The sequence below is a fragment of the Rhinatrema bivittatum genome, chromosome 18, assembly GCF_901001135.1.
Source record: "Rhinatrema bivittatum chromosome 18, aRhiBiv1.1, whole genome shotgun sequence".
Classification (NCBI taxonomy): Eukaryota; Metazoa; Chordata; class Amphibia; order Gymnophiona; family Rhinatrematidae; genus Rhinatrema; species Rhinatrema bivittatum.
This window is the reverse complement of record NC_042632.1, coordinates 49,449,341-49,475,259: the sequence shown is the minus strand read 5'-3', so window position 1 is coordinate 49,475,259 and position 25,919 is coordinate 49,449,341. Positions and strand designations below refer to the sequence as shown.

The following is a 25,919-nucleotide window of genomic DNA, read 5'->3' as shown; positions in this document are numbered from 1 at the left end:
GACAGATGTCCATGACAAGCTGGAAGATATTCCATGCGCTAGAGACAATCTTTTTGGTGACCAATTCACAGATATACGGTCTCTTGTCTCAAGGAAGCAGAGTGCAGCGGTATGATCACTTACCTACCCATCAGAATCGCACAGACATCAACAGAGATTTCCCACATATTACCGTCGCTGGTATTACCCACAGACACATTCTCGGCCTTATTCGCAATACAGGCCACAACCATATGCTCCTCCTAGGTCCACTCCCCAACCTATGACAAGAGAGAGACCCAGGCAGCAGAGACAACAGAAACAGACTCCAGCACCACAACAGAAGCAGAGTGCAATTCAGCCACCACCACCCCCAGATTTCATAGGAGGTCGCCTTCAATTCTTCCTAGCCAATTAGAAATCCATTACCTCAGACCAATGGATGATCAACATCATACCTCGCATGCAATATCCCTCAATGCAGAGTTAACCTACTCCTTCAGAGTTCTATTCAATCAATCCCTCTTCCACTTCAGAATCATGGATTCTATTCCCACTATTTCCTTATTCCAAAGAAATCAGGAGGCCTCCGTCCTATTCTAGATCTCCGTCTCCTGAACCAACACATTCAGAGGGAAAAATTCAAAATGACCTCTCAAGAACATCCTATCTCTGATACAACACAATCGACCTGAAGGATGCTTACTCCCATATCCCAATTTACCCTTCCTCCTGGCAATACCTCTGTTTTCAAGTTCAGAATACCCACTACCAATACAAGGTTCTTCCCTTTGGACTGTCCCCAGCCCCCAGGGTATTCACAAAATGCCTAGCAATGGTGGTAGCTCACCTACAACTGTCAATCCAAATATTTCCTTATCTGGACGATTGGTTAATAGTAGCGTCGATCTGTCCACTCTGAAGGCACATACGTTGCGCACAATCAATTGTCTCCAAACACTGGGATTCCTAGTCAACTTCGAAAAGTCCCACCTACAACCTACGCAGACACTTCAGTTCATAGGCGCTCTTATCAACATGACACAAGAAAGAGCCTATCTTCCATTGGACAGAATGCACACACTTACGAAGTTAGCACACAGCCTGGTCAACAAAACTCAAGCATCTGCACGCCAGATTCTTCAGCTTCTAGGACATATGGCAGTAGCCATCTACGTGGTTCCGCACACCAGACTTCACATACGTTGCTTACAGTGGGACCTAAAACGCAGTGGTCTCAGTTTCGTCAACCACTCACTTGCAAAATTCACATAACCAACTTAATGAAGGAGGACATTCGATGGTGGCTCTCTCCATCCAATCTCTCCACGGCGGTCCCCTTCCAACTACCCCCTCATCAACTCACGCTCACCACGGACGTGTCCAGGAGGGGCTGGGAGGCCCACCTGGGCGACCTAAAATCCCAAGGCCTCTGGACTCCCCAGAAAGCCACATACCAAATCAACCTCCTAGAACTATGTGCCATTTGGAAAGCACTTCAAACCTTCTCCACTCAAGTCCAACGCTCAAACCTTATGGTTTATACAGACAACCAAGTGGCAATGTTTTATATAAACAAAGGAGGGTCCGGTTCTTGGATTCTATATCGGGAAGCACGTCAAATACTTCACTGGACTCTCAAGTTCCAAATCTCAATACAAGCCACTTATCTTCCTGGCCTAGACAATATAACAGCAGATCGTCTAAGCCGAGTTTTTCACCCTCACGAATGGACACTGAATCCAGATGTAGCAACAAACATTTTCCAACAATGGCATTTCCCCTCAATAGATCTCTTTGCAACGGAAACCAACAAACAGGTTCAAACCTTCTGCTCCATTTATCCCAGCAGCATATGCTTAGCCCCAGATGCCTTCCTCATTCCATGGACACCAGGCTTGATGTATGCTTATCCTCCCATTCCATTAATATCTCAGACAATTCAAAGGTGCATACAGGAGATGGTGGACATGATTCTCATTGCTCCAGCACGGCCAAGACAGCCATGGTATCCGTATCTAATGCGTCTTTCCATACACCCACCAATACTGCTTCAAAACAGTCCAAATCTTTTGACGCAAAAAGGGGGCTCTCTCCTCCACCCGATGAATGAATCGCTTCATCTCACAGCATGGAGATTGAACAGCAAGAACTGAAACACCTTAGTCTATCTAAACAGGTGGAAGATATCCTCATAACATCCAGAAAACCTTCCACCAGGCGTAACTATACAGGAAAATGGCATCGTTATCTAAACTGGTGCAATCCTAGGAACATAAATCCTTTTTCTGCTACCGTTCTTCAATTACTTCAGTATCTACACACCCTGTATGAAACGGGTCTAGCGATCACCTCTGTCAGAGTCCACATCAGTGCTATCGCTGCCTTTCATGACCAACATAACGATCTGCCTATTTCAAATCATCCACTAATAGCTAGATTCATGAAGGGCATGCTACAACTTCGCCCACTGGTGACCAAACCACCGGTACCATGGGATTTAAACATAGTTTTGGAACAACTCATGCTGGCTCCCTTTGAACCAATGAACACAAGCCACAAAAAATGTCACATGGAAAACAGTTTTTCTAGTGGCCATTACATCAGCAAGAAGAGTCAGTGAACTCCAAGCTTTGGTTCACTACTCCCCCTATCTAGTTTTACCATGACAAAGTGACTCTTCGACCTCATCTCACCTTTCTTCCTAAAGTGGTCTCCATGTTTCATCTCAATCAAACTATCACTCTCCCCATTTTTATGTCAAAACCACATTCTAATGACCGAGAAAAACTTCTACATACTCTAGATTGTAAAAGAGCTCTAGCCTACTATAAACAAAGGACTCTGTCCACTTACAGGAACTCTCAACTGTTCCTATCTTATAACCCCAATGATCCGGGACAGCCCGTTTCAAAAAGGACTGTAGCCAGTTGGTTATCACAGTGTATTCTATTCTGCTACAATAAATGTTCCATCAAACTTGATAGTAAGCCTAAGGCGCACCAGATACGCGCCACAGCAGCATCAGTTGCGCACTTGCACAATGTTCCATTGTTAGATATCTGCAAAGCGGCAGTTTGGTCGTCCATACCTTTACGTCACACTATTCTCTACAACAACAAATGACCTCTGATGCAGCACTGGGCACTGCGGTCTTACCTACATTAAAAAAGATATGAGACTGTCTATTACTTCAAGGGTTGCTGTCCAAACCTTCATAAACATTATACATGGATGTAACCCGGGAGCTTGGGACTCCCAGACAGCATGGCTAATTCAGCCCTGCTATCGACGGGAAAAAGCAAGTTTGCTTACCGTAAACGGTGTTTCCGTAGATAGCAGGATGAATTAGCCATGCGTTCCCTCCCTCCTCCCTAGACAGTCAACTACAGGACACACGGATTTTACCTTACCTCTCGCTTGGCTACAAAGAAACTGAAGAGGAGAGGGAATCGCGCAGGAACACCACCGCGCAGCCGTACAGAGTCAAAGCTCTGTTACTAGCTGAGGAGACTCCGTCTACTTCGGGTCGCGAAGCTTCCCAGACAGCATGGCTAATTCATCCTGCTATCTACGGAAACACCGTTTACGGTAAGCAAATTTGCTTTTTCTGCTTCTGTATTTTGCAGATATTAAGTACATGATTTTGCCAGGAAACTTAATATAACCAAACCCAGTGTCTGCTTTCAAACTGGAATTGTGTAGCCTATCATGGGTCACTGTGCCCAAATGTCAGCATGCCTGAGAAGCACAAGCTGGCTATGGGGGAGCCTTTGATTCCTCCTGGAAATCTAACAAGGAGCATCGGTTTCTTATACAGTCCACCCAGTGATGTGGGACTGATCTCAAAATTATAGGTATATAACAGTAGTCCCCAAATAGTAGATCAGGACCCACTACTGCATCCTAGAAAACTGGGAGATGGGTAATTGATTTGCCTTTCTGGATCCTAATCTCCCCCCCCCCCCTCCTCTCCTTCCACACTCACACAATGTGGCAGCCATACATCAGCCATCAGGGCTTGAATAGGTCCAATTACTGGTTAGATGTTGGCTCTCAGGTTGTGTGTCTGTCTTTTCCATCTGGTCACCCTGATGTTCCTTGCAGAGAGTCCTTGTAAGTCATATTTCCTGGCTTAAGTCTATGGCTCCTGGAGCAGTTATATCTAAAAGATTTTCCTTGCATAACACTGGCAAACTAGCTCATAAATCATGAAATAAAATACTCGCAGCACTTAACTGAATCTTAAGCCCAGGAAAATATGTAAATCTTTAAAAAATGGCACAACATGTTGCATTTAGGCACTATTTTATGCCAATGTCAAACAATATTTTCTACACATCTGAAAAACTCAGCTTTGCGTCACTGCTGCATTTTGAGAGTCTCCAGGTTACTTCTCTCGCTTCTTTGGGAAATTGAGATGAAATCCTCTCATTTTACAAAGACTGTAAACCAACTCTAGCATTTGGAGCTTTGTTCTTATTAGAACATAAGACGTGCCATGCTGGGTCAGGATGCTGGGCTCGATGGACCTTGCTCTATCTAGTTTGGGTCAGAAGAGCTGGCGCATCCCAAAAACAAAATGTATTAATAGATACAATTCCAAACTAGGCAGACACAATTACCTAATCTTTCAAGTAGCCCAAAGGAGATGACTGAAGGTGATAAATTCATTAAATTTTAGTCATAGTACCCCTGCACTCTTAAAACTTGTTGCTATTGGTCTCAATCCTTTTTGAATTTATTTTTTTTCTAATATGCACTATTTCTTAATGGAGGGGCAATTTTCTAATTGCCTACATTGAGGTAAAATATGTGAGTATGTTATACCTGCAGACTTTTGCACCGGTTTTCAAAAGAAAAGAAAGCAGGTCCTTGTAGTGTGAAATTTGCAACTGCACATTTGCACCACATTTTTGTGTGGGCGCAGTTTCCAAGGAAAATAACGAGTGAAGATTTGTAAAATGCAACCCATGCACTTTATTTTTCTCCACCAGGAGCATCTCCCTTCAGTGCTGCAATTGTAAGTATGAACAGCACAGGCGCTTTTTAGTCATATAAGAGCGATCACTTTGCAGGCTGCAGATTAACCCAATCATTAAGGCTTTTTTCATTCACAGAAATCATTTTGCAAATTGTCCTTGTAGCGTGGCAGTCCTCTTCTGGACTGCTTTGATTCTCTTTTCTGAGGTCCCAGCAAGTTACTATACTGGAGGAGTATTTGATCTGCCAGTTTTTATTTTGTCCTTGTACCTGCCACCATTACTGTAGTCAAGATTTGAATAGTATACATACACATTGTGATGCCAACTTGCTCTGTCTCCATCTGCTGGCAGGGGAGCATAACCCACTTGTCCTGAGTCCATCTGTCTACATGCTAAGAAATGACTTCATTTACATAAATTTAAATGGAATGGGTGCTACAGGTATGCTTTGGTTAGGGCATGCGTTTCAGATGTGCTAATCTCTTTCCTCCATTAGATGCTAGCATTGTGTGCCCGCAGTGCGTGCCCAACTGGGAGCAGATCCGTGCACTAGGCTGGGCACACCTCATTGCATGGGCCTGTTAAAAGTGCACTTGCACATGTAAAACCTAGTCACAATTGAATGGCATATATTGTAGCAATTTTCAAAAGTGCATTTATATGTGTAAAAACCCAGTTTTGAGCATGTAAATGCTTTGTAAAAACAGGGCCATAGCATAATTAAAATAAATAAACCAAAATAAAGACTGGAATATTTTCCCCTGTATTTATCCCTCTATGAATACTCTTTATACACCTAGTCCACTGCCATTTCCCCAATCATGTTCTTAGCCTCTAAAAATTATGCTCAACTTAAATAGTTGTGTCTTGCTATTTCATAGTAACAGGATGTCTAAATGATTAGCATAATGGGTAATTTTAGTACCGTTATATTTCTTTCTAAAGCATATGAATGTATGTTTGGAAATGGTTAATGTAACTATTGTATGTGGACATCTGTATGGTAAGGTGACAATGTTTTGTCATGAAATTAAAAAATTAATAAAGATTAAATATATATAAAAAACAAAACAAAACCAGGGCCATAGCATCCAAAAATTTTTTTTTTTAAAAAACTATTTACTTCCCCATCTGACCTTTTTGGGGTTTTTTTTATTTGGAGATTTAAGGAAGTAGAAAAGATATCCAGCCCTCTCCTGCTTCTAGCCCTACTCCCCTCACCCCCTCTCCCACCTTATCCCTTTGGTCCCTACTATTTTTCTCTTGCCCATATTATACTCTCTCTCCTTTCCTCTCTATGCGCCTCCGCCCCCGTGATTCTGTCTTCCATCTACCCACCCATGCAGCCTTCTCCAGCAACTCTTTCACATACACAGGACTACGGTGATGGGGAATTTAACACATCCAACTCGTGCCCCCTCTTCTCTCAGCCCATCCATCCCCCAGCCACTTTCTCATAATCCCTCCACAGTATCGCCCTCGGCCCATTGGGAGGATTGTGGGGCAATCACACTTATTCCTCTTTCTTTTATCCTTTTCAGGTTCCTTCTGTTTCACACATTCACAGTCTCCTCCTTATCGCCAGCTTCTCTTACCATAACTCCCTTCCCCACCTCTCCTAGACTGGTCTCGCTGCAAGGAGAAGGGTAATATAGGTGCCTGTGTTCTCCTCCTTCCCTACACACCTGCCTACTGCTTTCAGCAAGGCTGTTCAGTGCTCCACTGTTGAAAGCAGCAGTCAGACCTGGCACCAGCGCAGCATATGTTCTGCCCTAATTATTATTCTCCTTATACCCTCTAAACCCTGTCTTGGGGAGGGAGGGCTGCCAGGGGTGGGGGTTGTGAACACTAGAAAGGGTCTACTGCTGTCAGCTACTTGCACTACTGTGGCATAGCAGACTTTAGCCTTCTTAACCACATTCCACCTGTTGCCCAGTGTGGACATACACCTTCAGTGCAAAGGCAGGGGGTAGATTTTGTCTCCTCCCCTCTCCATGCACTGCTAGGAGAGCATGGCCCTGGTTTTATTGTGGCAGATTTGCTCTATTTGGCTCTGAATGCCTTAATAGTGGAGTATGTTATATAGTATGGTATTTTTGCTCTATGCCCCCTGTAGCTCTTTTGTATTATTCTATAATGTTCCTATGGGTGGAAGCTGTCAGTATTGCAATTACTCAAGTGACATTAGAATTTGAATATTAGTTTTGGAGAATCAGTACTAAAGAAAAACAGGGTACTTCTGCATTGCTCCTATTTTTGAGGGTGTTGCTATAGGTTTAAGCTATAGTTGCATACGATCTCGAAAAGGGGTGAGAGGCTATCTGTAACTATTTTACTGTGGATCTAACGGTGTAGAAATCATAGTTGAGTTGGTACCCTTATGAGGGCTGCCCTAGCCTGGAGTGATTCCCCCCCCCCCCCCCCCCCCCCCCCCCATATCCTAATCTCTGGTAGAAAATATTTCTTACGCAGGTCTCCGTATGCTTCTCCTACTTTTTAACCCATATTCTTGACTGAAGGAGTTCAATTTTATGGACGACCGATGAATGAGACAACTGAAAATCTCTAATTAACCACGCCAGCAATGAAACGCACAGCCATATTGAACGTACTAACATTTGGAACGCAATGGCATGCCTTACGTAGTTACGTACTGACATTCAGTGGAACGCACCTCCATTTGAAATAACAATTTGTATTGTATTAATACGATTATCGCTATGAAATGTCTAACACGTCAATTAAATGACGAAACAGTAAGTCTGATTATAAGCTACACCTACTTAAAAACCACGCTAGAAATTGCTTGTTCAGCAGTTTGTAGAACGCATGTGTAATAGATAAGAAATGAAGAGTGTATAATAGCCAGCTCCTGAGGGGGCGTGGCATGCAGTTGTACTGAGCCTTTGCCTTAGCTGCATCTTGCTGGCAATAAAAGTCAATCTTTACGAATCAGTTGTCTGGGCCTCCTTTCTGACTTTTAGAGACGGTTACATTTGGCGAGCCAGCCAGGAGGTACCGGGGATGCTATTTTAGCCCCCCCAGGTGGTCCGGTAGTTGGTGGCGGAGTGATCCCCCAGACTCACCTGGTGAGTGGCCACCGCTGAGTTCAGCGATCAGGTTTCTGAGGGGACCATTCCGCAGGAAACCTCTCGAGACCTCTGGGCTGGTGATTCGGGAAGAAGGCTTTCTTCGCGATTGAGAGAACGTTTCAGGCAAGTATAATTTGCTGATTTTGTAAATTTGTTAATTTTTTATTCTCAGTTTTTTTAACACAGTTCCTATCAATTTCTCTCTCCCCTAGCACTTCACTACCTTTCTCCTTCCCGCAACTTCTGCGCTTACTGTCACCTGACCCCCATCCTCTCCTTTTTCCTTCACTGCTCCACCTCCCCCCTCCCTGTTATTTGTAATTTCCTCTTCCCCCTTTGCAATGTTGATTGTGAACCGGCATGATGTGTCCTATGAATGTCGGTATATTTTAAAAGCATTTAAATAAAATAAATAAATAAATAAAATAAAATAAAACGCACTCATCAACACAAACTCCTATGTAATATCTGGATCCAAATAAGAATCCACTTATCACAAACTTACACTCATTATTACCTTTTGAGTTTTTATCATATCATCACCATGCACTACTGTGTCATATTTATTCTCTTGGTTATTTATATTACCGCTCATATTTATGTACCGTCACATTCATTCAAATAGGCTTATTTATTTACTCTGCTACACTATTACTTTAATTGTATGAAATGTAAATATTGCATTGTTTAACCTCTCCCCTCTTCCAGTTCCAAGTTAATTTTCCCTGTTTTATTGTAACTTTCTCACACCTTTTAATTGATTCTCTGTATTTAAAGTTCACAGTTGTATTGGAAATATTTATTACGTTACGCTATACTTTACACACATTGTTATTTGTAAACCGGGTTGATGTGATGCCTATCATGAAACTCGGTATAACAAAAATAATAAATAAATAAATGAATGAATGAATGAATGAATGAATGAATGAGAATAGTGGGAATTTGAATTAGAGATAAGATAAAGCTGAAATTACAAGCCGACCCTGAATGATGGGTCGAGGTCTTGATCAAGCCTCGCGCAGTGGTTAGTAGGGATCCCGCTCCGAAGACCACGCGAATTGGGAATTGGCATTTTGGAAATTTTTGGGAATAGATTTCTTGTTGTGTGAAAGAGAATGAATGGCCTCGCAGTTCTAGGCCGGGCGACCGCGTTCTAGTCGAGGCGCGTGTGACCCTTTTGTGTCTGGCAGATACGGACCCCTTACCTATCTGCTATCCCTTCCCCTCTTTGTCTGTACCTCTATTCTAAATGGGTGGGGGAGGTTCCACTCCACTAAAAGCCATGACGGAGCACTTTGGCGAAGTGTTCGATAGACATGCATGCACTAAACCTGGCATGATCCAGCATTGTGCATATCGATGGCCGATATGCACAATGCTGATTTCACAACGGCTTCAAGAGTTCGAATCATAGTCACAAAAGAGGGCCAGCCAGGTTTTCCCGAAGATATACCATATATTAATGCCTGGATCGCAGTTATTTTGGACCCGCCGTCTTGGGCAAAAAAGTTAGTGGAGGGAGCAGCCCTTGTAAAGGTGGGAGAATCAGTACTAAAGAAAAACAGGGTATTTCTGCATTGCTCCTATTTTTGAGGGTGTTGCTATAGGTTTAAGCTATAGTTGCATACGATCTCGAAAAGGGGTGAGAGGCTATCTGTAACTATTTTATTGTGGATCTAACGGTGTAGAAATCATAATTGAGTTGGCACCCTTATGAGGGCTGCCCTGGCCTGGAGTGATTTCCCCCCCCCCCCCCCAGTCCATATCCTAATCTCTGGTAGAAAATATTTCTTACGCAGGTCTCCGTATGCTTCTCCTACTTTTTAACCCATATTCTTGACCACTCCTGCCTCGTACACACGTCCTAACTTTAAAGCAAAGTTTACATTATTATATAATCCCTGGTTAAGTAAGAGCTACCACTATAGATACTTTTTTTTTTTTTTTTAAAGAAGTGAGGGCTTTTCCGTGTACATTCAACAGGCACCTATCCTCCATGCTAGAGATGATCCATGCAATCATAGCAATTGGGCTAGGATGACAACTCCCCTAAATCTTTTTCCACGCCGGGCAGCTGGAAAGAACCACGTGTTTTCCATTGTTGGCGCTAAACATCTTGCAGCTCGCCCGGATGTAAAGCAGATCTGCAGCGTTCGTAACGGTTGGAGTTCACAACAAAATCAGAAGTTGTCGAGAGCGGTCCCCCCAGCGCATACGCAGCGTCCAACCCCTAACCACCATCACAAACCAAATACTGCCGCTAGAAGAGCCCTCAACTTTGCACGAGCAGCGCGCGGCGGAAGTCTCGCGATGCTTCCTCGGAGAAGGGGGTAGCTGATGCTTGCCGCGCGCGCGCGCTGCCACTTCCCGGGTGCGGCGGCCGTGGTGCGCGCGAGGGAGAGCGCGCGCGCGCCGCCTTCTCGTGCACACGCTCGCGCTCCCAGCGCAGCCGGCCGGGGACCGAGCGGTGGCCGCGGGCTCAGTCGGCTTCTTCCAACCGCACTTTCTGGCGGGGCAGTTGCCTGTCCCCCCCCCCCCCCTCTCTTGTGAGTTTGCGGGACAGTCGCGAGTCGGTTCCGGAGCGGTCCGGTTGGCGGGCGCTGCACGGAGAATGGTCCGCCTGCTCCCGTCCCTTCTCCGGGAGGGGCGGACCGGGCTGGGCTGAAGGAACTCTCTCGGAGTTGGCCCTCCGGCCTGTCCCCAAGTTCCAGGATGGGAGAGCCGCCGCCGCCGGAGGAGTTCCGAGCCGGGCCGGAATGAGGAGAGCGGATTGCTCGGTGCCACCAGTTGCATGCACTTTGCTTCCATTGCCCTCCTGCACGTTGGCTTCGCCATGAAAGGAGTTCGGCCCGCTTCTCGGTTTGGGAGCCCGTGGGGAGGCAGCGAACCCCCCCCGCTAATCTCCCCTTGAAAGCGAGGGAGCGTGCACGCCGCAGAGAAGTTTGGGGCTCTTCGCCCCGTGCCGGTGAGAGGCACGAACTGGGAAATCTGGAAGCGCCCGAGTCCCGGGAATCGTTTCGCATCGGGGGATCTCGGGAAGGATAATGACCGCTCTTGTGGAGCCCAGGCTGAAACAGGCTTTGCGGAAAAGTCCCTCGGAAAGGACGCAAGAGGTAGCCTGCACAACCTTTTTTCTGTCGTAATTCTTGTAACTGAAGCCTTAAGCTTTCTTTTCACCATCAAGTTCATTTGCCAAGTTAATTACAGTGAGACTTTTTTTTTTTTTTTTCCTGTAGGAAGTTGTTTCCTGCAGTAAAAGAAAGTCCCAGCAGATTCAGGACTTGTGCTGCCAGCGAGCTACCAACAATTGTTTGTTTATTTATGTGATTTATGTTTAGTGCCAACAATCAACATTTCAGTAGGTTAGCAGCAGTATGGAAGTACAAAAGTGAGGTTGGGCCCCCGTGCTGGAAGCAATAGGCAGGAGATGTGCAGAGACCCTGCATGGATCCACCCTGGCAGGGGGACCCAAGCACACTGGAGCCCCCCCATATATCATGGCCCAAAAGTGGAGGGAGCGAATAGGCAGCGAGAAGGGGAAATGCAGCAGGAGAAATACTGAGTGATACTCCATAAGCAGCCGCTTGTGCTGGTTTAGAAAGTTTCTGTGGGGTGAGCTGGCTCTCTTTCCAGATAACCATCCGGTGTGTAAGAGCAGGTAACAAACGTCACTTGTTCAGTCCTGGCCGCAGTTCAGAGAATGTGATCACAGCAGTATCGGACCACTGCCAAATATGCCCAAACTAGTGAGCTAAAAGTACATTGTGCAATAAAAAAAACAAACCCCAAACGGTTGTAGTTATAAACTTGACACTCTGTTTTGTTAAATTAACTTCTATTTTAAACCACGCTGTGTATCCTTCAAAAGCATCTTTTGAGTTCTGTCTTGGTGTCAGATTTTCTTTGTTGGATAAGATTGAATTACATACTTCTCATGTTCTATAAGCATTTTCTTTGACGTGAATAGGATGCAGATTTATTTAATTTATATGCCACCGTTCAGATGCTTCAGAGTGGATTGCGTGCGTGCATGTAACTAAAAACCCACCAAGCGTTTTCAGGGAAAATGCAGAAAAATAAAATCAATGAAGAAATGATGTTGATTTAGCTGTGAAGATTCTTGGGTGTGTTTTTTCCAGATGTCACAATTTTGTTGTGCTGTAGATCCTCTTCCTGCCCAAGCTGTGAGGCTGATTGGTTTATAGTTTTTAAATAGTTGAGATGGATCTGCATTTCCATCTGTCAAGAGATTTTTGTCGTAGTTATCTGAGCGGACAAGTAGAAATGAGCATACTTGAGTCCTTCAGTATTTAGTTTCTGAATACACAGCATTCATAGTTGTTTGATGACTAGATGTACAAGCACCCTGCTTTATTTTAGAGGTAGTAAGTATGAAGGGCTCTGTATATACCACCTCCATTTTAAATGTTTTCATTTGAATAGGATTTCCTTCTGAAATGTGTGTGCACCGGTGGTCTCTGCAAATCTAGGGGAGATTATTGGTGCATCTGGTTTGATCATTAACTTTTTTTTTTTTTTTTAAATTTTGAGATAAAATACTGTATCTCTGAGTCATGGTTTTAGACAGCACCCTTTCTCTATTTAAATAAAGAAACTCTGGATAAGATAAATGTATTGTTCTTTATTAGTTTTCTTTTGACAGAAAATAATCTGAGTTGTTTTTATGGTTTAAATCTTTTTATTATTATTATTGCAAACAAGGTACATAACACTGGATCTATTGGTGGATTCTTCCCAAATCTGAATTGTTTGTAATGTACACTCATGCATTAGTCAGTGGAGTTGTACTTAACACACACTCATGCATTAGTCAGCAAAGTTAAAGGGTGAGTATGGAATTAATTAGAAGTTGTCCTTTTCCTGTATTTGGTGACTGAAGACCAGATTTAAGTTTTGGAACAAAAGTTAAGGTAGAAAAAGTGCAGAGAGATTCTGGGAGCTGGTTTTCTCAAACAGTTTTTAAACATTGCATGTTTTGTTTGGAGAATGTTTCATGCAACTTCTGCAGGGAAAGAAAAAACAACTTCCATTGGAAAAATATTGTAGAAGTTAAAATGACTTCAGGAAAGCACTGTGGATCTTTTTGCAAGAAGTGCTCAATTTAAGAATAAAGTAAAAGGTCATGACTATATCCAACTTATTAACACTTTCATTGCAACCGTAGGACTTGATTCACTAAAGCTTTTCTCCTGTTCCTATAGGGGAAGAAGGGTAAGTCAAGCCCATCCGAGTTAATAGTTTAACTTCAGGGACTGTGACTTTTAAACAGCCGCGCAGGTGTACGGCGGCTCGCGTGAATGGACGCAGCTATCTTATAACATATGCACGTATATGCGCGTAATATAAAATCTGCCGCACGCGTGTACATGTGCGTGCAATTTTTGTACTGATGCTCGCGTGTGTGCACAAATGCCAGCTATACCGTGTAAGTGGGAAATCTTATTAGATGTGCGCATCGAAGCAGTTACCAGTTTCCCCAGTCTATTCCCAGTTTGCCCAGGTCAAGGATCCCAACTTTACTCCCTTAATTAACCTTCCTCCCTTTTACCCTATTGGCCCTGACCCTTCAAACCCCGCTGACTCGCCCTGTTTTTTTTTTGTTTGTTTGTTTTAAATCTTATCCGCTGTCCATAGCAGAAGTAAAGTTACGCAGTGGGGGGATCCCAGCGCGTGCTTGTGCACATAAATATGCACACGTTTCCCGGAACGCCCAGACCACGCCCCGCCCCCCTATTTAACTTTTTGATTTGTGTGCATACTGGGAGATGCTGGTGTACTCGGGCGCTTCTTAAAATCCGCGTGGTGCACGCTGGCCCGAGACTCGTGCGTGTCTCCCGGCTCTGGCGCGCGTAGTGCTTTTAAAATTCACCTTAAAGCCAGAGGTGACAAGAATTCAGAAATGGGTAAAGTTTTTTTTTTTTGTTTGGTTTTTTTTTTTTGCTTCCACTGCCATTCTGCTCCTCCTCGGTTGGTTTTGCCACTTGGGCTGCTTTTGTTTGCAGCGTTCACGGTAAAGCCTGCTTGAAAGCAGTCACACACACTGTCCCCTCCACTGGTAGTGCATTCAGACTTTCTACACATGGATGCAGGCAGAGATCTCGGGGGTCTCTCGGAGTCGCCAGATACTCAGAGATTTAGTGCTTAACCTTTGGGATTTTCAACACGGCGGGGGGGACTTGCAATCCAAGTTCTGGTTATATCCCGATACTCTGTGAAACCAATTTCAGTATCTTTACCTTGTTTTTGTTAACTTTTTCTACTGATCAGCACCTTCCTGTCTGGTTTTTTTTTTAATGTTTAAGGTATTTTAATGCCTTTGTGGTGTTCCCCTGCTCGCTCTCTTTCTCTTGCAGGGGGGATACATGTTTAAGTCTTGCCTCGTAGAGCTTGTGCTGCGGACTTTGCATTCTTTCGTTGCCCTTCCTGAGTGTACTCTCCTTCTCTGGAGATGTGAAACAAAAGTTTCACCGTTCCCTTTTGTCTTAGGTTTTGGTAGGCGAAACAGGAAAGCACCTGGAAGGTTTGGAAGGACTTCTCTTGCTTATTTCTGTTCTAGGTGCTTTCGGTACGACAGCAGAATGACAGGAATGATTCCCCATGACAAGGTGTGAGTGTGGAAAGCACTGTGTGCACCTGTACCAGGTACACCTCTCTGATTGCACCACCCTTATTCCTCAGCTGTGCGTGCACCTTCATGGGTTATGCACCCATGGTGCTTTGGGGCTTCTTTTTGCTGCCAAAGCCTTAAAACTATGAATTTTTTCAGATAGGATGATTGTGTGTTGATAGTTCAGTTTCCTGCAAAAAAAAACGTGCATAGCACCACTTAACAAGGGACGCATGTGTCAAACAAAGGGGAAGTGTCTCTTCTCACCCTAAGCACATCTTTTTTTTTTTCTATAGGGAGAATTTCAACATCTCAGATTATCTGAGACCATCCCGGAGTGAAACTTCCTGTACTGTTGTTGAAAGTGCTGTGAAATCCTTAATGACCCCCAAACTAGGGCCTCATTTTAACATCGCACATAATAAAAGGACAGGGCTCTCGGTGGCATGGGTTCCCCTAGGATGAGGTGGAAAAGAAGATACTGTAGGAAAAAAAACCAACCCTTCGTCCCACCCCATGGAAGCTGTCCGTGATGTCGTAAAGCCGCCTTCATCGCAGAGTGGAAAGGGCTTTCATGACATCACTGCTCTGCCTTTGCTTTGCAAAGTAAGTTGCCTGGCCGTGTGCTTTGATATAAAGCTTTTCTCCTAGCCTGGTGGTGGTGTCCTCTCACATTCTCCTTGTTGGACAGTCGGCCATTTAGAGTTGTTAGCATGGATTCCCCCCCCCCCTCCCCGTAAAGTACTGGAGTTTTCCTGCCAGGAGAGGCAACTGCCGCTGATAGGTTGCGAAGTAGCCTCAAGCTCAGTAAGTGGTAGTGAGATGCAAGGGTTGAGAAGGCCGACTTGAATGGGTCTCTCATTCTGTGGAGGCAGTACAGGCTGCCGAATATGTGGCTGCTTTCGGCCTGCTGCAGGGATCCTGGGCGTAGGCAGGTCTGTTGCAGCCATCTCCCAGGAAAGCCATGTTGGGAATGAGGGGCCTGAAATATATATATCGGAGCTAGATTGGAATACATGGCTCCATTCCGCTTCTCCTCTCCAGCACTCAAGGTGACCTGGAGCGATTCACTTCACCTTCATGGGTTTGTAAACTGAGGTGAAGCCAGGAGGAGTATCCTTACAGTATTGTGCATGACGGCAGTATAGTGCTGATACTACAGACTGGAAATTTTCTGATTCTGAGCCATGAGAGGCTGAGCTGCTGTCGGACAATATCTGCTTAACTGAACATAATTCAAGGTTGTGCATTGCAAATCATGATGGATACCTGTTTGTTTCATATCCTAGCAGGCCTTTAGCTAATCGCAATATGAATGGGAGCTTTATCTTTTGCTTTTTACAAAAAAAAAAAGTGTGTTTAAAAGAGAGAACTTGCCAAGATGAAAGGATGGAAATTTAATGTCTTCCAGCATGTGCATGCCCTATACCTTTTGGGGGGGGAAAAAAGGGATACTTTTACATTACCTTCCCAAACCATGAAAATATCATATTGTGTTTACATGGATAGGATTTTTAATTGAGTTCCAGGACTTAACCTGTAGCATATCCTCCCCTCCCCCACCATTTCCTGGTACCAGAAGCACGCCGCTTCCTTCCTCCCTCCCAGCAATTGTAATTCCACAACATCTGCCCGACCCCCTCGCAGCCGGGATGCTGAGTAGGATCATTTCACCACAGGAAATGGGCTGGAAAGATTTTTTTTTTTTGCAAGCGTCGTCTTGTCTCTGGAAACTTGAAATGGGTACCTTTTGAAATTTTCCTCTGCCCATAAAGATTCCTCCCATGGCGCTCGTGATTCAGACATTTGCTCTGTATTCGTTGCTCACAAGGTGGTTATAAGGAAGAGACAGTGTGTGTGCATAGGGGTGTGTGTGTCTGTGTGGTGTGTGTTTGTTTTTTTTTTTTTTCAATAGGATGGGATTAATTCTTTTGGAATCTTTTTCCTGATGCTGTCATGAAGCTGGTATGTGTCCCTCGGCATTCCTGCGATTGTCTGCCTTGCTCACTGTTGCTTCCCCTGGCACGTCTGTTGTTTTAAACGGTGACACAGCTCCTTGTCTTGCAGTGGCAGGTAATAAGGAATGTGCACTGAAGGGCCACCATTGTGACTCTGTGAATGACTTCAGCTACCAGGTCAATTTCAAAACCACACAAACACTTTTTTTTTCTTCTGTGGAACCTGAAATGCTACTATTTTTTTTCTTTTTTTTAAATTTTGTGATGTTTTAAAAGGTCTATAAAACTGTTTTGCTAATAATCTTGAAAAAAAAAAAAAGTGTCGCACCTTGAACTGATGATCTGTGCTGTGAAGCACTGGTTCTGCTCTGGTTTCCTATCTTGGCTCTTTGTCTCCCTTCCTTTGGCTTTACTCCCTGGAGTCCACTTTTGTAAGTTTCATGTTATATTATAATTTTCTACTTTTTTGGAATAAAAGGTATTGAGGCAATTGTCTTTAATTAAAGCCACACCCTGGGTTTTTCGGGGAGAGGGGGTTGTATGCAGGGCAATCCATGGAGAAAGTGGCACCCAGCCCCTTAACTTTTGGGCTCGGAGGCTCGCAGACTGGCTGAAATGGGTGGCATGGTGCCCTTTTGACTTGACTCCCGGGGCGGCTGTCTTTCTTGCCCCCCCCCCCCCTCGCGACTGCCCTGGATGGACGTCTGTGTCTGTGTGTGTAGTCCTTTGAAGTCACTTTTCAGCCATTTGTGCCTCATTCGTGATTCAGTTGTTTCAGTGATGCTAGTAAAAGTGGTGTTACTGATCATGAACTGCAGCTCAGTTACAGCACCCATCTGTGCCAGGGGTGGGGTGTGATGGGGTGGGGGGGGCTGTTTCCGGAGAAGATTTTCCACCTTTCATTGACTCCTGCATGTTTGTCTTTTATTCCATTCCCAAGAAGACAGAATTGACACCTGAATTTCATCTGTCCTTGACTTTGTTTATTCTCCCTTCTCCGAGTAATGTGAGGATTACAGCTACTGACGATCCAGTGTTTGAAAGTTTAAGCAGGATAACTTCTGGGGCTTTTTTTTTTTTTTGCATTTTTATCTTTTAAGCACCGGCTGCGCATCTGTTGCCTAAGTGCACAGTGCAGGAAATGCGTGCAATTTGGATTTTGAGCTTACCTTTCCAAATAATGCTCAGGTGGTCTTCGAGCACTTTTCGAATCCGGGTGCAATAAGTCACTGCCCCAGAGTGGGTCTGTGCGACCATGCAAGGCAAAGCAACTTGCCCAAGGTCACGGGGAAGGTCGGTGGGAGGAAGTGGGATTTGCACCCGCTTCCACTCGTGTCTAAGGCACTGCCAGACATCCTCAGCGCTGCACAGGTTAGAGACAGCCTCTGCTCCATGCCGCTTGCAGTCCACTCAAGACAGACATTGCGTGATAATGAAGAATCTACAGGAAATGCATTTATTTTAGAGAAATGATTTAAGTTCTGGAGCCTAGTCATCTTTTTTTTTTTTTAATAACTGGGAATGGTGGAACAGCAGCAGTCATCCCCGCACCTCATTAGTCACTGGCAGGAAGATGCTTGCATCCGTGAGGCTGTTCCAGCAGAGACCACCGCCTCCTGCGTTGAGAGGGTGGGGAGAAGTCTCACTTCCCCAGGGCTGTTGTGATGAATTGCCATCCTTATTCCATTCAGCAGCTGTTAAGTTCCACGTTCGATTTACAAAGATTGATTTTTAATTAGCTGATTGTGTAAAATATTATTTGTGCGCAAGTAGCGTCGTGTGTTAACATTCCCCGGGTGCTGCTTGGTAGCCTGACAGTTTTTTGTGTGTGTGGGGGAGAGAAGAATGGAGCATTGTAATGAAACAGTGAAGCTTTTATGATTTCAGTGGGGGACTGTAGGTGTGGTGATTAAGTTTAGGCAGAACATCTGGCAAGAAGATTGCAAGAAATGAAAGCTCAGATTTTTCCACTACTATGTTTTGATGTGTGTGTGTGTGTGTGTCTCCTCATCTCTCTCTCTCTATATTTTTGCACTTGTGTGTGTGTGTGTCTCCTCATCTCTCTCTCTCTATATTTTTGCATGTGTGTGTATATATGTGTGTGTGTATATATATACACACACACACTTTTTCTCTCTTTTTCCTTTCTTTCAAAAACATTTATTTAGGCCGAGCTCTGAGGACTTAAATGGGTCTTTATGGTCTCTCAGTGCCGTCACGTTCCCTGTTTCTCTGTTAATTTCCTTCAGCACTATGCAAGAAACTGCTGCAGTCCTATTTATGTAAATATTTTGCTTGTTTGCATTTATCACTCCATGCGACTTACAACATGTAAAAATAAATATGGACTAGTCCTTTCCACCAGTTGCTCAGTTGTTTCATGTAGATTCGTTACAGAGAGTATGAAATCCTGGTGGTGATGGTTACAAGTGAACATGGTGCCAAGCTCCATTTACTACGTTTTGGTTTTTCTTTTCAAACTTTCCCTGTCACACTCCTTCCAAATCCAAATTTCTTCCCCATGTGTTATGTATGCATGTGTTTATTTAAAAGTTTTTATATTCCACTTATATCCAATCACTCATAAGAACATAAGAAGTTGCCATACTGGGTCAGACCAAAGGTCCATCATCTTGTTTCCAACAGAGGCCAAAACCAGGCCAAAAGAACCTGGCAATTACCCAAACACCAAGAAGATCCCATGCTACTGATGCAATTAATAGCAGTGGCTATTCCCTAAGTAAACTTGATTAACAGCCGTTAATGGACTTCTCCAAGAACTTCTCCAAACCTTTTTTAAACCCAGCTACACTAACTGCACTAACCACATCCTCTGGCAACAAATTCTAGAGGTTAATTGTGCGTTGTGAGAGAATTTTCTCTGATTAGTCTTAAATGTGCCCCATGCTAACTTCATGGAGTGCCCCCTAGTCCTTCTATTATCTGAGAGAGTAAATAACCGATTCACATTTACCCATTCTAGACCGCTCATGATTTTAAAGACCTCTATCATATCCCCCCTCAGCCGTCTCTTCTCCAAGCTGAACAGCCCTAACCTCTTTAGTCTTTCCTCATAGGGGAGCTGTTCCATCCCCTTTATCATTTTGGGTGCCTTTTTCTGTACCTTAGGCAAGTCACTTTACTCTCCATTGCCTCAGGTACAAACTTAGACTGAAGCCCTCTGGGGATAGGGAAATACCTACAGTACCTGAATATAATCTGCTTTGAAGTTCTGAAAAAAGTGTGAAAAGCAGAATATAAAAATAAATGTTGTTGTACTTTCTCTATCACAACTATATCCTTTTTGAGATGCGGCGACCAGAATTGTACACAGTATTCAAGGTGCAGTCTCACCATGGAGTGATAGAGGCATTATGACATTTTCCGTTTTATTCACCATTCCCTTTCTAATAATTCCTAACATTCTGTTTGTGTTTTTGACTGCCGCAGCACACTGAGCTGACGATTTCAATGTGTTATCTACTATGGCCTAGATCTTTTTCCTGGGTGGTAGCTCCTAATATGGAACCTAGCATCCTGTAACTACAGTATGGGTTATTTTTCCCTATATGCAACACCTTGCACTTGTCCACATTGAATTTCATCTGCCATTTGGATGCCTAATCTTCCAGTCTTGCAAGTTCCTCCTGCAATTTGTCATAGTCTGCTTGTGATTTAACTACTCTGAATAATTTTGTAACATCTGCAAATTTGATTACCTCACTTGTTGTTTTCCTTTCCAGATCATTTATAAATATATTGAAAAGCACCGGTCCAAGTACAGATCCCTGAGGCACTCCACTGTTTATCCTTTTCCACTGAGAAAATTGACCATTTAATCCTACTTTCTTGTTTCCCGTCTTTTAACCAGTTTGTAATCCATGAAAGGACACTGCCTCCTATCCCATGACTTTTTAGTTTCCTTAGAAGCCTCTCATGAGAGACTTTTGTCAAACGCCTTCTGAAAATCCAAATACACTACATCTACTGGCTCACTTTTATTCACATGTTTATTAACCCTTCAAAGAAGATTACAATAAAAACGTACAAAATTAAAAATAGCGATCATAATTCAAACAAAAAATAAAAACAACTCAAGGAATAAATAGAAAAAAATCAAAAAGATCAGTTACGTAACTTCAGATGTTACATTCGGCTGCCTGTAACTTTGTAATCTTAGAAATTTTTCCCTTATTTAACTTCAAAAGACAATCTGAATAAATGTATTTTTAAAGCTTTGTTACTAAGCTTGTGGGATCTGAGAGTGAAGGGAGTTCCAGCCAGCCTTAGCATGCTTAGAAAAAGTTGCCAGTGTTAAGTGAGAGTCCCTGTGGAAGTGCAGACACCCTTGTTCCACCCCCACCATGACAGACATGCACTTCTCTTGTCCCCGTGCAAATGGCACACACGGCCGGCAGACTGCAAGAATGAGGCAAGCTTATATTTTTCTAAGAGATGGTTCATGCATTTCTCATAGTAGAAGCTGAATGTCTGCCCGCTGTGGGTTTTAAAATGATGTTGACATGTGGTGTTTGTGTTTAAAACAGGGGGGGTGTGCATGTACCCTGGTCGGGTGTATGAGAGAGATTGGCATACAATCGAGCCAGTGTGCATTCCAGTCTACCTCACGCATGTTAGTTGGACGAAACCTCTCCGATGCCTGGCACGAGACCCTTTGCTTTGCACCGCTGGCCATTCTTACCAGGCTGCTGGCATCTTGCTACAGAGATCTTCGTTACTTAAATGGTAGTTTTTGTATTTTATGAAGCCTGCCGACAGACATTGCTTCTGTTCTTGGCGTTTCCTGTAAATCTTGGTGCACGGAGGGGAGTGCTGGTGGCCTTTGTGTTGGACTGTCGACGTGTAGTATTTGTCTTTTGGAAATGGTTTTGAGGTGGAGTCTTTTAATCTTTTAAAGAAAAGGCAAGAGATAGTTTTTAAAGTTTTAGAATAAGCTCTACTTGCATTATGTTCAATCTTTTTGTGGACTTCATACAAATTATTTGAATCTCCGTTTTTCTTATTGATTATTTCTCTATTTACTTCTATTTAAATAGTTTCATCTTTGGAAATAGTTGACATGCATTCAATTTTACATCAAATAATAATAAAAAGGAATCGCGTACAGCGTGTTTGGTGACCTTTTATTTCTACATTTCTAAGTGAACTAACATGACACATTACTTTATTGAAGATTAGGATAGTTACAGAAGTTACAGAAGTTCGCAAAATTTGATAATGAAAGTTGTCATACTGGGTCAGACCGAGGGTCCATCAAGCCCAACGTCCTGTTTCCAAGCAGTGGCCAATCCAAGTCACAAGTACCTGGCGAGTACCCAAACATTATACAGATCCCGTGCTATTGATGTTGGCAATAAGCAGTGGCTATTCCCTAAGCATGATTAATAGTTTATGGACTTCTCCAGGACTTATCCAAACCTTTTTTTAAACCCAGCTACGCTGATCTCCTTAACCATATCCTCCGGCAACGAATTCCAGAGCTTAATTGTGTGTTGAGTGTGAGAATTTTATCCAATATTTTTTTTTTTTAAATGTGCTACTTGCTAACTTCATGGAGTGCCCCCATGATAACCACTGGAGAACTCGAGGAGCCGGAAGTGGGCAAACACATTCGGCCTATTGGAGGCTTCCATCCTGCCTGCTCTGGTGAGAGCGTGCCACATCCATTTGGGAGTGATATCCTCGGTCCGCTGTAAGGGATGCTGCAGCAGGCTGGACAGGAGCCTCACCTGTACCTCGTGTCTGGAAGTGCAGTGTGGGGGTGGCGTGGAGGGGGGACACTGCTGACAGAGGACTGCAAACGCCCCCTCACCAGCCTGTCATTGTGTCTTTGCTCCCACCCCAGTTCCATGCAGGACCATTACCCTGTAAAAATGTTTGCCCACTCTTGTGGTAAACTGTTATAGTACAGGATGGGATAAAACTTTGTTGTTGTTAATGCCTACATTTTGACATGTCACATGGCAGTAGCATGTCTCGTCTTTGTGTGACTGTGCTTTCGCTGTTTCAGGTTTTTGTGAAGTTTATCGCAATTTGATGGGTGGTTTTTTTTTTTTTTTTTGAGCATCCAAATTGAGAGGCTCAGAAAGTCAGCATACTTTTGATACAATTAAATTAATATTTTAAAAGTTAAAATCTCCCTACTGTTCAGAATATATATATATATATATATATATATATATATATAATATTTTGTGTTTTTGGAAATTATGGTCATTTTGAAAATCTTTCACCAATTTCAATCGGCTTTCCAGTTGAAGAACACAGTGCTCATAAAAAAATGTTCTTTGACTGTTCCAAACACGAGCTAAGCTACACTATTAAAGTGTCCTAGTTAATTTCTTTGGAGATAAATCCCCTTGGTCTTGGTGGATGGTCTTCTGAGCCATATGGATAAATGCAGCTGCTATATGCATATAATTTGGTTGGGGTCGGCAGAGCAGAGGAGAACATACTCGCATGCCTGGGGCTCCATCTGCAACCATCTGCCACAAAAAAAAGTAGAACTTTTGCAAATTAATCATTAAATGTGTGCCAGGAAGGTTTATGGTGATGCTAATTGTGTCTTCTAAAAATTAGTCTCTCAAAGTTACTATTGTACTTCAAGGCATATGTATCCTCTTTCGTTGGTAATAGTACTTGGGTAGTTAGTTACTGGGCATTTAAGTTGGGCATAAATCACATTTCATCATAACAATTCTGGCTAAGCACATAAAATAGTAAATGTTTAAACATTTAAATTGATTAAATGGTAGTCGTTTAACCATCCTCTGGCAATGCTGTGGGAAGCCAGGGACAGGCTCAAGTCAGCCTGTGACTTGTCTTATGGGTTAACCTTTTCTGGCTTGCTAGGTCGTGGGTGGGGGGAGTCACGAGAATGTAAACCCCCCCCCACCCTCTGCAGGCACTAGTATTTATCATTTAAAGGGTTAAACTTCCTAAATTACGTTTATATCCTTAGCTCCGGCTTGCTATGAATGAAGCCGTGAGTTGGTAGGTGGTTTTCTCGGAAAGGCCATAGGTGGAAACTTGAATTTGGTTCTCGGGCCTTAAGTGGTTGGCAGGGATCGTGCTGTGTTTCTAGCCGAAGGCTGGGGCAGGCTGTCCCTTGAAGTTTGTTTTTTTTTGGGCTGCCATCATTCAGGTGTGCTTTGTGTCTTGGAGATGTTGATTTAAATGTGTTGCGATGCCACACCAGGTCTCGAGTCTGGCACATCAATATAAGCGAATCTGATGCCGATGATAGATTTGATCTTAGAGCAGAAGGGAGGCATCTTGTCGTCCTGTGTGGCTAGCAAATCTCTCAGTTTGGCGAAGGCAAAAAAAATTCAGGACAGTTGATGCTGGCACCTATCAGACTTAACATTTCCTGGCATGTGAGCTTTGAGATTTTCCCCTTCGGCGGCAGTATGGCCAGTTAGAGCTCCAGGAGCATCCTGGACATCTTGTTTTAATGTTGACTTTTTTCAGCTTGCTTTACAAAACATTTCAGGGCCTGTAGGCCTGCTTTCCATAATGCCATGATACCTTGCACTGATAAGGGAGTCCCTTTGTTCATGGAGTCAGCCAACCATTTTAATTCAGCAATGTGCTAACTCGATCTTAGCCTAATGGATTGTCTGAGACTTTTTTCTTTTATTTGGGATAGTAGTAAAAACTGACACAGACACAAGCCATTGGAAGGAGGGGGAAGAGTGACGAACAATTTTGTCATGTCTCAAAAGAAAACTGGGTCTACTCTGTACTGTACAACATTTGAAAACGTACCTGTAACTGGTAAAGCCCTTTATCGAAGCAACATCAAGATATTGGCAGTATATGAGCATTCAAGTTGCTTCTTGAGATGGAGAATGTGAGGATGGGAGCATTTGAGGTACTACATTGTCTTCTATCTATGTCCATCATTTGTAAAAGGGATCTCAACCTATGGAGATAACAGCATTATTCTTCCATACATGCTACAAGAGCTGTGCACTACAGTCACCGGCGAGAGAGGCACTGCCTGCATTGTAAATGTGACTTTCAGGGCTGGTCCAGGGTTCGATACCCAACGCAGGTCTTCAATGGCTGGAGGTGCTGAGGAAGCAGCATTCACCGGCCCTTAGAGGAAGAAGTCATGGTTATTGTACAAACCCCCCCCCCCCCCCCCAAGCGACCAGGTTTAGGGCTGCTTATGGCAGGATTTCAGAAAGAGCTCTGGGGCGTGATTGGCTGCTAACGGCCATCACTGCGACGAATGGGCTGAATGGGTGTGAAATATGGGGGGAAAAAAATCCCAGATAATTTGTGAACGAAGGCTAATGGTGCCAGATCCCAACCCTGGTTCCAGTTGAGCTGGAAGCTCGGAGGAGGAGGAGGAGGAGGAGAAGGAAACTGCTGAGTTTAGAAAGAAAAGAAAATGCTTTTTTTTTATTTGAACTCTGGGGAGCATGCGTGTGTGTGTTTGGAACAAAGCCACGTGCACCGGATCCATGCTACCCACAGTAGGCGTCAGGCACCTGAGATGAAGCGCATAGCATACGATGCTGTTCGTGACACAGTTCTGCATACAGCTGCTCCTTAAAATCAAACAAAGCGAGTAAAAAGTAAAGTGTTTGATAGAAGGTGAGCATTACTATGTTACTTCCTGGAATGATATATATTTTTCTTTTACATTATAATTGAGCATGATAAACAGAGGGACTGCTTTTACTTTAAGGGTGGTGAAAATACATGTGATATGTTTTGTTAAAACATCATAATTAGTTTTAATTTGTGCATTACTTGTGCTGGAAAACCTGATTTGGTCCTCGGATATTGGATATTTGTTTCCACCCTGGAATTTTACCAGTTATTTATTATAGCAATCAAACGTGGGAGAAACATCGGTGGCGAAAAATGATTCCTTCATTTCTTTCCCTGCGAAGTTCTCCCATTTTTGTTCATTATAGTAGATGTTGGTAAGTTCCAGGGGAAAAATAACTGAAAAGGAAGGTCCCTAGATATTGCACGTTCCTGGCATAAAGCTATGTAGGTAACATCCAGGTGTGGGGAAACTTTTTTTTTTTCCACTTGACTACTACAACTGAAGAGCAAAAAAATGTCGTCTGCTGCAGGCGATGCGCGTTCCCTTGCTCAGCGGACCTCTGCTTTACTGCTTGCCAATATTTCGTTCTGTGTTGTTTGTTTTTTTTTTCTTCTCCCCCAGAGCTAAAGTTTCTGGTCTTCAGGTGGAATTTGGTATGCGTGCTCTGCAATTCCCACAGGTGTTTGT

At 43.6% G+C, this 25,919-nt stretch overlaps 1 protein-coding gene across 4 annotated transcripts in view; it reads left to right on the top strand.

Moving 5' to 3' along the window:
• Positions 1–25,919, top strand: part of LOC115079746 (rap guanine nucleotide exchange factor 6-like) — a 401,516-nt gene that overhangs the window by 174,543 nt on the left and 201,054 nt on the right. For 3 of the 4 annotated variants that reach the window (XM_029583567.1, XM_029583568.1, XM_029583566.1), the window contains exon 1: positions 10,392–11,172. The exons of the other annotated variant lie outside the window; for it this stretch is intronic. In XM_029583567.1, coding sequence (XP_029439427.1) covers positions 11,104–11,172 — 69 coding nt within the window. In that variant the 5' untranslated portion in view covers positions 10,392–11,103. Of the gene's footprint in view, positions 1–10,391; positions 11,173–25,919 lie in introns of those variants that run through there. 4 annotated transcript variants of the gene reach the window in all.